Source organism: Labeo rohita, chromosome 15 (genome assembly GCF_022985175.1).
Source record: "Labeo rohita strain BAU-BD-2019 chromosome 15, IGBB_LRoh.1.0, whole genome shotgun sequence".
Lineage (NCBI taxonomy): Eukaryota > Metazoa > Chordata > Actinopteri > Cypriniformes > Cyprinidae > Labeo > Labeo rohita.
In genome coordinates, this window is record NC_066883.1 from 13,821,919 (window position 1) to 13,835,069 (window position 13,151).

At 38.3% G+C, this 13,151-nt stretch overlaps 1 protein-coding gene across 1 annotated transcript; it reads right to left on the reverse strand.

The window, feature by feature from the left end:
- Positions 1-8,882: 8,882 nt before the first annotated feature.
- Positions 8,883-13,068, reverse strand: si:dkey-202l22.3 (7 transmembrane receptor domain-containing protein). Its single transcript, XM_051128762.1, has 2 exons — positions 12,885-13,068; positions 8,883-11,873 (listed from the first exon to the last, which is right to left on the reverse strand). Exon 2 carries the CDS (start codon positions 11,865-11,867, stop codon positions 10,734-10,736), a length of 1,134 nt encoding a protein of 377 aa, XP_050984719.1. The 5' UTR covers positions 11,868-11,873; positions 12,885-13,068; the 3' UTR covers positions 8,883-10,733.
- Positions 13,069-13,151: the final 83 nt, after the last annotated feature.

Genomic DNA, 13,151 nt, shown 5'->3' on the forward strand with positions numbered 1-13,151 from the left:
GTTGCAGCTGGGATCATACACCTCATTATTATTCTCTTAACAGGTCAACCTCTTTGTCATTATAGCGCCTGGTGAGACAAAGGGATTTTGGAACCTATTAGTGACTCTAAATGAGAGACCAGGAGACCAAATTTGACTTCACAATAACCCAACTTTTTTCCACATGTAGGCTCATGAGTCTTTGATATGGGATTCACAGTATATTGTTATGCAGCAACAAGCAACAGTGGTGCTTAAGTGAGTCTTTGATGAATGTCTAAACCAAGAAACGACTCGCAATGATTAGCAATGAAAAAGCAAGTAATATTATTTCAGATGTGTTTTAATGTACAATTTATGTTTTAAATGCATATTAAATATACAACTGAGGTCAAAAGTTTACATACACCTTGCAGAATCTGCAAAATGTTAATTATTTTGCTAAAATAAGAGGGATCACACAAAATGCATGCTATTTTTTTATTTAGTACTGACCTGAATAAGATATTTCACATCATAAGAGATGTTTACATATAGTCCACAAGAGAAAATAATAGTTGAATTCATAAAAATGACTCGTTCAAAAGTTTACATACGCTCGATTCTTAATACTGTGCTGTTACCTGAATGATCCATAGCTGTGTTTTTTGTTTAGTGATAGTTGAGTCCCTTGTTTGTCCTGAGCAGTTAAACTACCTGCTGTTCTTAAGAAAAATCCTTCAGGTCCAACAAATTCTTTGGTTTTTCAGCATTTGCATGTACATGTATTTGAACCCTTTCCACTAATGACTGTCTGATTTTGAGATCCATCTTTTTACACTGAGGACAACTGAGGGATTCATACACCACTATTACATAAGGTTCAAATGCTCACTGATGCTCCAGAAGGAAAAATGATGTATTAAGAATGAAAACTGGGAATGAAAACTTTTTTGAATTTGAAGATCAGGGTACATTTAACTTATTTTGTCTTCTGGGAAACATATAAGTATCTTCTGTAGCTTCTTATTAAATGGAAAAAAAGAAGATATTTAGGCAAAATAAGAAAAATGTACACATATGCATTCTGTTCAAAAGTTTTCACCCCTGGCTCTTAATGCATCACTTTTAATTCTAAAGCACTGAATCTTCTGTGTTTGCTGCGAGTCCCTCAGTTGTCCTCAGTATGAAAAGATGGATCTCAAAATCATATAGTCATTGTTGAAAAGGGTACAAATTCACAAACATTCTTAAAAAACCAAAGAACAGCAGGACAAACAAGGGACTCATGAACAACTATCACTAAAAAAAAAAAAAAAAACAAAAACAAAACACAGCTGTGGATCATTCAGGTAACAACACAGTATTAAGAAAAAAGTTCAACACTTTTGAATGGGGTCATTTTTATAAATTCAAGTATTATTTTCTCTTTTGGACTATATGTAAATGTCTTTTATGTGAAATATCTTATTTAGGTCAGTGCTACAGATTCTAAACTTTTGACCTCAACTGTATATTTTGATTATACTGATTGTTGAATTTAGCTTAACCACATTTAGCAGACAGTGACAGGTCTAAATATTGCAGACAGACTTTTAAAAAAAGGGTTAAAGCTGTTGACATATTTAGCTTCTTGCCCTGCTTTTTGTGGAAAGCTTGCAAAATTAGTAACACAAGATCTCTGAACATAATGTTCCGTAAAAAATGATTTCTGGGAATTTCAGAGCCACTTGCTTATTTCTATGATCATGTTTCTTACTAAAAATAATCTCTAGCATGAAACAAGTCTTCCGGTCTGAGCACTCTATTTAGTCAAAATGAAAAAGAAAAAGAAAGTATTATTATAATAACATTCATAATAGAATCTGATAATTGGAAGAACACATTTGACTGTTTCTTTTGTCCCTGCAAATATTGGTTCAAGGAGCAAAAAAGAAAGGGGTTGAAGAAATATTTCATGCACTCACCCCTATGTAGCTCCAAACCTCTTTGATTTTCTATCCTCTACAGAACACAAAAGGAAATGCGAGGCTGAATGTTCTGGCTTGCTCCTTTCTTTACAAAGAAAGTGAATCTGGGCTTTCCAAACTTTAAAACTTACCAAACAAAAAGTGTCTCAGACGTGGTTATCGAACTATATATCATATACAGCGGCTTTGTGAGAATAGACCAACATTTATATTATTATCCATTGAAAAATTTGTCAAAAGCTCAGGTTAAATGACTAAGAGTCACTGTCATAGATAAGAAACCGTCATAAAACATAACAGACAAATAGTCTACTTACAGAAAATGGAGCAGATTTTCCTGCGTACAAAAAAAACCCAAAAACACAAGGGCAAACCAACATATCTTACATTGACTCTTTGCCACAGGAGCTTTTTCATTCCATTCCAGCTTTTCCAGAAGGATTTTTCTCTGCTATTTGGTAATAGTTGACCCTGTGACACCTATTTCTGGCAGGTAGAAGAAAAATGGACATGCAACGTGAGGCATGTACACTCTGCCTCAAAGAAACACAGCATGAGCTCTTGGTAAAAGGCAGCAAGCTGTTCCCATTAAACCAATCAGTATCATATGAGTTTTCTGTCTTGTGATGAAGTATATCACTGATGCACCATGTATAAAACATGGAGATATGGAAGACTTCAGACTATTAAAGGGATAGTTCATCCAAAAAAAGGATAATTCTGTCATCATAATATTGTTCTAAACCTGTATGCATTTCTTTTCTGTGGAGATGGTCCTGGTGGACTATCTTTTTGAAGATTTTGGTGGCTAATTTTATTCCAACAAACAAAATTTCTATTGCTCATGGCAGGCAGTGATTATCATGTATCCTTTTGTACAGTATGGCTAAGACAGCTCTTTAAATGTAAGATCTCAATGTACGATATTTAAAAATTCACTTGGGGCAAGTTCACTGTGCATGACGGATGTGTCTTTATTCACAGTGTATTTAAATGTGAACGAAATGAGATACCAAGACAGAGGGGCTTATTTATAAGCAAGACCTCTGTTCATTTCTCTTCCTGAGAGCGCTATTGATTAGAATTTTTCCTGTCCTTACTTATTTATTGAACATACAGGGTACACAGAATGCTAAAAGCCCCTGATCGTTTAAAAAATGTCCAAACGGCAAAGCCACATAATCATCTCTCCGGTAATTACTTGATAATAATGCAATTTCATATCACACACCAGGAAAATTAAAGTGGTTCACATGTATAGGCCTACAGCTGTACGACTAAAGCTATGATTTTTTTTTTTTTTTTTTTAAACAAAATGAATACAGATTAGCAGCTGATAGCTGTTCCAGTTTATGCCATTTTTTTTAAAGCTGTGGAAATACAGCAGTGTCTGGTGCATTTGTCTCATTCATTGTTGTTTCCTCTTCTGAACGGCAAATGCAAATTTATGCAAATCCCTGCATGGTTTACCTTGGGAAATGTGGGGCAAACACTTGAAATTTTTGTAAAATAAGTGCATCGTAACTAGCTGACTACCCTGATTGCATTTCCCATTAAGCCTAAGAGGGCTCACAGCTTAGCTGCAATAGACAAAATTGAAATGGCAATGAAATCCATGGCAAAAATTTATACGTGTGAGGGGTAATAAAATTGAAAGATGTTCTATCTTGTGTTTTTAAGCCCATCACTAATACATTTCTGTTTGATGTTATTCTCATCACTGTTGTTATGGCAGCTGCCATAAGGATTTGTACTTTGTGCAGTTCCCCAGAGGAATAAAGTGAAAGGAAGAAGACTACAACAGTGCGCTGCCAAATGGGAACAATCTAAATGAATATTACTTGAGTGGCAACTTAAAATGGTTGCTATGGTTTCCCTGAAGCACCATTTCACCCCTGCAATGCTCACTTACACTTCAGCTGTTCGAACATGTTGTAGTACTGGTCCTAGAGTAGGTTTTTTTTTAATGGTTAAAAGAGTGTAAAGTTAAGTGTAATTTTCTTTTGGTTTGCAATGAATGCACGGGAGATTGAATTTATGAATGAAAGAATTATTTACTTCATGGTTGGATGCACAGTTCTTTTGTACAGTTTTTAGGATGCTAGATTCAAATGCATTTGTGTTACTTGAAGGAAAAGTGTCATTTCTTCAATGTTGTGAAATAAATTGTTATAATATAATATTAAAAATACATACTTTAGTTTACAGGGACAACTGCATGATGACAGCTGCCAACTTTGGCTCAACCAGTGGCATGAATTTGGTGCAGGATTATCTGTTTGTCCAACCAATAGAAGGTTTGAAAGCAACTGACAGCAGAAGTTTTTGGGAACTTGGCCAATTTGAATGGCCAAGGACCGCCCAAGAGGACATATGACCAATCATGTTTTGTTTTGTGCCGCATTTTAAAAAGTCTGTGCCGTGAAATGTACATATTTACAACATGATTTCATGCAAAACATACCTGTGGGAACTTTTTTGCAAGACGACGTAAAATCACAGTCTTAAGCATGCCATTTTAGCTTGTTTTTTAATTTTTCAGCTCTTTCATCGTAAGTCATGTTTTTCACCTTAAATCCAATTCTGTGTCAACTGAGCTACCGAGCAAGCTTGTTACGTTAGGCAAAGCATATCCCTGCTGAAAATCCAGCATAAACCAGCATGAATTCCAAGCTAGGCTGGTTTGTGGTGGTATAGTGCTGGTCCGTGCTAGTTTATGCTGGTCAGTGCTGGTATAGTGCTGGTCTAGGCTGGTTTATGCTGGTATAGTGCTGGTCTAGCTGGTAGACCAGCATATTCATGCTGTTCTCAAGCCAAATGGAGATGGTGATGTTGGTTCACCAGCATGGTCTTGCAGGGTTGAGTGTCAGTAGGCCAGTTGTCTGTATGCATGTAGTGTTTTAGGGACAAACAAAGTTTTTGCTTGCATATTTCTCTATTCAACAACAGATGCAACAGAAAAACAATATAAGGTTAAAACATGATTTATTGACTTATATCAAAACTGCTCCCTCTGCTGAAAGTAGAACTGAAAATTTTAATTTAATCTTATGATTACATTATTAATTAATGTCACTGGTAAACTGGTAAAACGTTTCAAAGGTTCAAAAGAATTGTCTCCTTTTTCACAAGATCTGTACACAAATCGGTTAAAATGAGCTTGACATTGCATAACAAATTAATTTAGAGATATGAAAACCAAAGCAATGCCTAATATAATCTTAATCATAAGCGGTTTGTTGAATAACAGGGGTTATGAGAAGAGCTCTTTCAACGGGACAGTTAAAATCTTGATAATGAAAGTTCAAAACTGAAAGCTGTTGTATTTAAATAAGGTCATACTTATCTGGGAAGTCACATATGTCCAAGTACAGCTGTCAGTCACTGACTTTAAAAAGTACACATAGTAAAGGTTATGTCAGTGCAGTGAAGACCATGAAATAATATTGAAAATAGTGATAGCGTGCACTTTCTATGTGCAACTGCTGAAATAGAGTTCATTCAGCCAAAGAATTAACTCACTAATTACCATAATGGTAATAGACTTCAGCAACCTTTGTACATGTACCATATGAGAAAAATAATAAGTGAATGTAGTAATTCTGTTTTTGCAGTTGTTGCCCGTCCTCCGATGACTGATTTCATCTAAGGCTGTGTTGCTATAAGTAGCTGATGTGTTTCTGCTCACCTCTTTACTTTTTTCTCTTTTCTCTCACTCTTCACTAATGCTCAGTCATCACGTTTAGATTGAATCTACTTTATTTCACTAACTACAACACTGCTTCAGTGTTACTTTTTAATCTCTATAGACGCAACCATGTGTAACACTGGGGATTTTACTGTGTAAACATGTGACCAGGAACATGTTTTTCTTTATTAAATAATTTATTGAAATTAAAAAACTACAAACACAAACCAATTTCAAAAGAAACGTAATATGTAATACATACACAAGTTTTGTTGTTGTCTTGCTGGGATCATACAAGCTCCCAAAAGTCAACAAAATGCTGGTCCACCAGCACACCAGGATCCCAAGCTGGTCCCAACATGCAAATCATACCTTATGCTGGTCTACCAGCACAACTGCAAACCAGCAACCAGCGTCCCATGCTGGGGACCATTAAAACCAGCAACCAGAATCCCATGCTGGTCCCAGTGTGCCAAACATACCTTATGCTGGTGACCAGCAATGTTGGATTTTCAGCAGCAATGGATCAGCAATCATAACTGCTGGCTTGCCAAGCATTAATAAACTATCTAAACTGATAAACAACAGATTGGAGATTAAAATAATAGCAGATTTGTCTCATTTTAAATGAATACTAAAAACTGAGATGAAAAACTTCAGTCAGAAATGTACTTTTACTGTTGTAAAATAAGTATTCAGCGATATCATCAAAAGGCTTTTGAATTTTGGCACACTTTTTTCTCTGTATAGTGTTGCTATGGCAACTAGTAAACACATTAATTTGGTTACGCTAGCGTGTGTGGAAATATTTAAACCACTCGTGTTACAACTAACCCCACGTTAGTTTGTGCCTCGCTCACCCCTATGTATTTCGTGTCTTGCGAAAAAGTTCCCACAGGTATGTTTTCGTCATGAGATCAGGTAGCATATTTCACATACTTTTAAAAATTTATCATTTTGTTTACCTTGATAAGCATTCATTATCACAGTTGCAAACACGACAGCATTGTTCATCCATGAGGGGGTTTGGATCATGGCATCTTTGTCTCCAGGTGGAATGTTAAAGAATGCAACACACACATTTCCCAGAAATCCCTTAGTATATTTAAACCAATCCAGGACTTCGATACTTCTGAAGTGTTTCCAATTTTGAGTGTCATACGCATTAGACGTTCAGCCAACGGTCTGTTGGCATGATGTCTGAGGCTGAGACCAGAAAGCGTCTATTGTTCACGCATTTTCCGTTTGGTCAACCTAGTGAGTTAAAGAAATCACACACTTGACTTTTGACGATTAGACGATTAGATGATTAGACGACATGGCAATTAATCAACAGAAAAATCATTAGCATATACAGCCTCTGTGAGGATGTAAAGATGTGTTCACACCATGTCGGAATTATCATACTGATGAGATCTTGGCTTATAAAATGCTTTCATGTCCTTGTAGAACCCATAATTACTTTGTTAATAACGTAAAAAAAAAAAAAAAAAAAAAAAAAAAAAAAAAAAATTCAGAGAGCTTCAAATGGCACCACTACTGTAACTTCATGCAGAAACATTCAAAATGCATTGGCTTCTGCAGTAAAATGTAGTTTTGCAGTTATTTCAAAATATTTTAAAAGAACAATTCCAGAATGATATACAGTGAAGCTAACACTGAGTTGGATACCTTATCTCTACTGTTTTGCAAAACAAATGGGATTGAGAAACATGTATAGACAGCTTTACAGTATTTTATGAAAAAAAAAAAAGTTTTTCATCTATTTTAATCATGTGACAAATCAAATTATTTTTCGATCTATTCCACGGGTCCTAATTGCCTTTTACCTCCTCTGCAGAATTAATGCTGCTCCATGCTGCCTTTCATTTATACAAAAGGTGATGCTTGTCCTTTCAAATGATTTGCAATAAATGAACCCGCTAATGAGTTAAATTTTCTAAAAAAGACACAACTCCTGACCTGCACACAAAAGCTGAGCTCTTTTGATCTCTGAGCTTCATTTTTCTTTGTTTTCCTTCATCTTGAGGTCCGAACAAAGCTTGTTTGTGTCTTTGAGAACCACTTTAGGGTCCTTGTTAAGTCAAGAGGTGGTCAGAAAATAGCACAAATCTAAAACCTGATACGTTTTTTTGAAATAAGGACATGAAATTTCACTCTTTCCTCCCCCTCTAGCCTGGCTGATTTTGTTCCAATTGAATCTTAAGCAGCCAGATGTGTTTGACATTGGAACCAATAACAACAGCTGCTCTTTATGAGACCTTCTGGTGCTGGCCTTGAGAACGTGTTTGTTTCCACCACATCGTAATATCTGCATCTTCAAGTCTGCAGCATTCTTCCTTTGCAAAGCTGTTCTAAGCTTAATGACATCATTAGACCCACACTCTCACTTCACTGATTTTCCTAATACATTCTGCGGGAAAGTAAAATAGTCTATTTTGTCGGATAAAAAGGTTGGCCAATGATGTGCTATGTACCTCGTGCTATATTTAGCAGATATTGATATATCATGTCTGAGTACTGGCATAGAAAAGAACGGTCAGGAATGACATCCCTTTAACATCTCAATAATTTCTTTGAATCAACGATGAGATTCCATGGAGAGGAGATGGAAATTTTCCTCTAGAGTTTTAGAAGAAATCTCAACAATATTGCAAATGTCCTCAGATTTTCCAAAGACATCCACGTGTGAAATGTTAGCTGTGACTACATGCTTACTCATAATACTCAACATGGGGTAACAAACTGTTGCTGCCTCTCACAGTTTCAACAAGGTTCTGGGGTCTATTTGTCATCTATTATGAATCATGCTATTAGCATCATTGCTACTGTGTTCCCTATGCAAAAAGACCCACTGTATGAAGATAGGTGGTCCAGACATGTCGACTGTAGGGAATACGCAAGTTCTTATTAAGGAACCCTTGGGGATCATCGGCTAGGTTCATTTTTTCCCTGCGTGCATTGGCCTTCTTGTTCTTGGTGGCCCTGTGCTGGGCTAGCAATCAGCGTTGGTGGCTAGATGTGATAATTAGCATGCAAAGCCATTCGCAGGCGTATCTTGTCTGACATAATTGTACCAACTTCTGCTTCATTCTCTACACACTGTGACCGTGTTTGTAATTACAAAATTGCTTGTGCTTGCGTTCATGTGACTTTTGTTACTGTGTGCAAACATCTTGTGTGTTGTGATATATACAGTATGATTATATTAGATACACATTCTAATAAACGACAAGACTCTTTTAAACACTGGTAAAAGTGTTGCATTTTACTCAAACATTTACAAGGTAACACAACTGCAAAATGTTGCCCGTAGTGACACATAGGTTGGAACCACACTGTTGTAGCATAGAATCAGCAAGGCAGCCAGAAAACTACAAGACTGTATGCATGTGTGGGAAGCTGTGGCTGTTGTACAGTAATTCACGTCTAAAGCTGAGTGCACACTATGTGATTTTATCAGAGGTCATACATTTATTTTTACTGTTGACGTCTTTGTAAAATGCTCCAACTGATTACATTTGAGATTAATCTTAGCTTCTAGTGAAGTTCTGATAGTGTTCAGAATATTGTGTCCTACAATGTAATTGCAGCTACAATGGAAGTCTAATTAAGAATTAATTAGAGAACATCCACTGATGACAGATGTGTATGAGTCAGATTAAAATCTACCAGTTAAAAAATGTTTAACTATATTACATGCAAAATAAATTCAATGCTACTTATTTAACATTACTTTCCCATACTGGGAATTTTTTCCAAGGCAAAACCTTACATCTTTACACAAGGAGATGCTTTGGTTTGTGACGTTTAACTTCAATTGAACATACAAATAAAGATGTAAGAACTGACAGGGACAAGGTCAGAAGATATTTGATGTTGCATAGTCTGCTTTGGATTTTACTCAAGACCTCACTGGGGTCACATCGTATAATCTGACAAGCAACTATCGTAAAGGATATGAAAAATGTGCACAGTGTGCACCCAGCACAAAAGAAAACCATTAATAGTATGGCTTTGTTTCTGTCACACAAACACACACACACTGACATTCTACCATTAATTTCCATAAATCTTTTGGGCCATATACTCTTGTTTATCCATCTGAGAAATGGTTGACTTGGTGAGTAATGTAGTGTAGTGTGAATGCATTGTAGATCATCTAATTAAGTCTATCTCACACCTCCAGAGAGCTGTCAAAATGAAACATCAATTCACACAAATCTCAGAGGGAAATGGCAAAACCATGTAATAGCAAAACAACTGGCACTTGCTCCTGTGAAATTATCATTACTTTAGCTCTTGCCACTTATAAAAGGTCAGGCTCACTCTCTTGAACATTTTATGGAACTATGCCTATCTTCAGAAATGTAGAAGTGTTCCAGTGCGAGCTACCTCGTATGTGTCTTAAAGCAGGGCATGCAGACCATTACCAGAGGCGAAAGGCTGTCATTTGATTGAACTCCGATTGCTGGAGCCCTCTTGAGAGAGTCTGGACTTGAGAGTGAGAGGCTCTGAGGGCGAGTTTCAGAACAGTGATCTATATCAGACGAGCAGTGATCCATAGAGACTTGTGAGGCTGAGAGGGTTTATAGGATGTTCTGCATCATTTGTTTTCTGGTATGGGTGACAGCTAAAGAAACAGCATTAACCGCTAATTGTGAAAGTGAAGATATTGCAGGGTTAGAGGTGATGGGACAGAATTACCTCAGCCGAAACATCTGATTTCCCTGCTAATAGTGGAAAGAAAGAAGGGTGTGAAAAAGAGCTGTCAGCTAGTTGTAGTGGGTTCAAGGACAGGGTATTCCCAAACAGACAAAACAAACTCCTCCCGTAAAAGCTGCATTGTAAATTTCTGTTTAGTATCAGGGGTTTTCATTCAAGGTCAAAGAGGGAATCATGAGCCTGGATCACTAATGTCCACAGAAACATCAAAACAAAGCTGAGAGCCTGAGTATTCTCTTTAGTCCTCATGAAAGAAAAGCCTACCAACAAAAAAGCCTTAGTTCTCATATAAGAACATCGAATATTGGCTGGAATACCACTCCAGTGCTGCGAAACCCCCTTAATGTCTGAGTGCTCCTTCTGATTAGTCTGTGCTGATGTGCTGCGGATCTTCAGAGGCAGCTGTCGGGAACGGGGCTCTCAGGGGATTGGCTCTCCTTCACAGCTACCTCAGAGATGAGCGTCAAGCAGGTGGCAGGGTTGCGGGAGGCGCAGCGAGATAGCAGCTCCTGTCCACTACGTCTGCAAGGGCACAGGTAACCCCGCAGGTGCATGCGGACCTTGCTGTGCAGCGAGGCGTAGATGAAGGGGTTGTAGCAGGCTGAGCTCATGGCTATCAGATGGCAGCTGACCTGCAGCACGTTGAGGTAGCGCTTGTCCACAATCTGGAAGTCTGAGTCTAGATCCAATAGGAGATTGAGGACTTGCAGCGGGAGCCAACAAAGGGCAAAGGCGAGGACAGAAGCCACCAGAAGGGAGAAAGTCTTGCGGCGCTGCTTGCTCCATCGCTGCTGGCTATGGGACGGCTCGCCAGGCAACGTGTGCTTGCGGAGGTGCACGCTGATGGCACAGTAGGAGATGCTTACAGACAGCAGGGGGATCATGTAGGATGCCAGCAAGAAGAAGCAGGAGTAGAGTAGGCGCTGTCGTTCGGCTCCCAGCCAGAACTCCTCGCATACCACCAGCTCCATTCCACTGGGTCGTAGGTCCACGTAGCGAGTGTGGAGGGATGGAGGAGCGGCGAGGGCTAACGAAACTGCCCAGACACCCAATGCCACTGCGCCACAGCCCCAGACTGAGATACGCCTCCGCACAGGGTATGCCACCACGACGTAACGGTCCATGGCAATGGCGGTGAGGGATAATACAGAGGCAAATACCGTTGCACCTTGCAGCAAAGGAATAAGATGGCACATCGGACGGCCAAATGCCCAGCCACGTGCATCGAAAGCATACGACGCTGTCAGCGGCACACAGCTCAGACACATCAACAAGTCGCCAGCTGCCAGGTTGCCGATGAAGAAATTGGTGGCATTGTGCAGCTTCTTATCCGCCAGAATGCAGGCAAGAAGGAAACTGTTCCCGACACCAGCCACAACAACAACCAAGGTGTAGAGTGGAATAAACAAAGGTTTGAAGCGCAATAGCAGCTGGGTTCCCGAAAATTTATCCAGGGGGTCTGTCCGATTCGAAGCTCCAAGGGTTGCGTTGAGTCCCGCAAAAACTTGTTCCAGAAGAGGATTCATTTCAACCTGTAACAAAAAAACATTCATGAACAACAAAGACACAGGTACACACTCACTCAGCTGTTAGAGATAAACTCAGTGTGAGATTGGCACATGGAAACGCTGTTGCCATGCTTTTGATGGAACCCCTTTTAAAGAGTCTTTCTCCTTCTGCCTTGATGAGACTTGAGCACCCTTTAAGCACACAGCAGAAAGGCTGCGTTTCACAGATCCAATTAATCACTGAAGCAGACTTTTTTTTTTCCCCAAGGTGAGTCATAAAGTCTAATTACAGTGTTATTATTTAGTATTGTATAGAAGGAACTCCTAAAGTATTTACTTTATTTAAAGCCAAGTTGTCTGGCAAAGGTAATTCACAAGGAGCTACTGGTTATCAGGCTTTATGAATGGGGGAAAATGAGCATTTGATGACTCTATAATTACTTCCTGAGTATATATTAAACTCCATTACATGGAATTTCACAATGTGTGATTACATGAATGTATGATTACAGTAGCAATCATAGCACATGCTCAGCAGATATGAGGCCAAAAAGTAATTATGACGATAACAAGTATCACATGTAAATGCAATTAATAACTAATAAATTCATTAATTCTAGTTTTGCATAAATTATGATTTGCACTAGGATACAGTGTGTTCCAAATATGCCATCTTTTTAAACAGTGATAAAGTATAAATAAAAACACTATTATCAGTGTTACATGAAAAATGATATCTAATGATGCCATCAGCTGCCAGTAAAGCTGCCAGACAGCGTATGGTCAGAACAAGACAAACAGACGCATTCAATTTTGTAGACTGATGAAATTTAAATTTTTAGTAGTTAAGATTAAAACAACTGAATACAAATCAAATAAATTCAAATTCATTCTTTTTTAAACAATGCAGCATACTATTATGTGTGGAAAACATAAATTAAAAAGTGTTTTAATGCCAATTACAGCACATGCAATGTGAATGACAAGCAAGTGAATGTTTGTGAGAGAAAATGCAAAAAGATGTAGAAAGAATACCTGCTACAAAAGATTGATGTATTGCAAGATATGATTTTTGATGTCCCCTCAGTGTTCTTCCACAGTTGAGATATTCTTCATCTCCAAATTTCCACATGCATAAATGATCCTCTGTGCCCAGTTTTCCATCCAGTACTGTTTATCTGATGTCATTTACCACTGTCTCACAGGAGGAGAGTGGTTAGTGAGGTGCAGACCACCAACCCAATGGTCTGTGGTGGAGGGGGTGCTTGGGGGCTGAGAGAGAGAAAGGGAGAGAGAGAGAGG

Bases quoted from the DNA above. Each gene is read 5' to 3' on its own strand.
- si:dkey-202l22.3 (XM_051128762.1), bottom strand. From the start codon at position 11,867: ATGAATCCTCTTCTGGAACAAGTTTTTGCGGGACTCAACGCAACCCTT.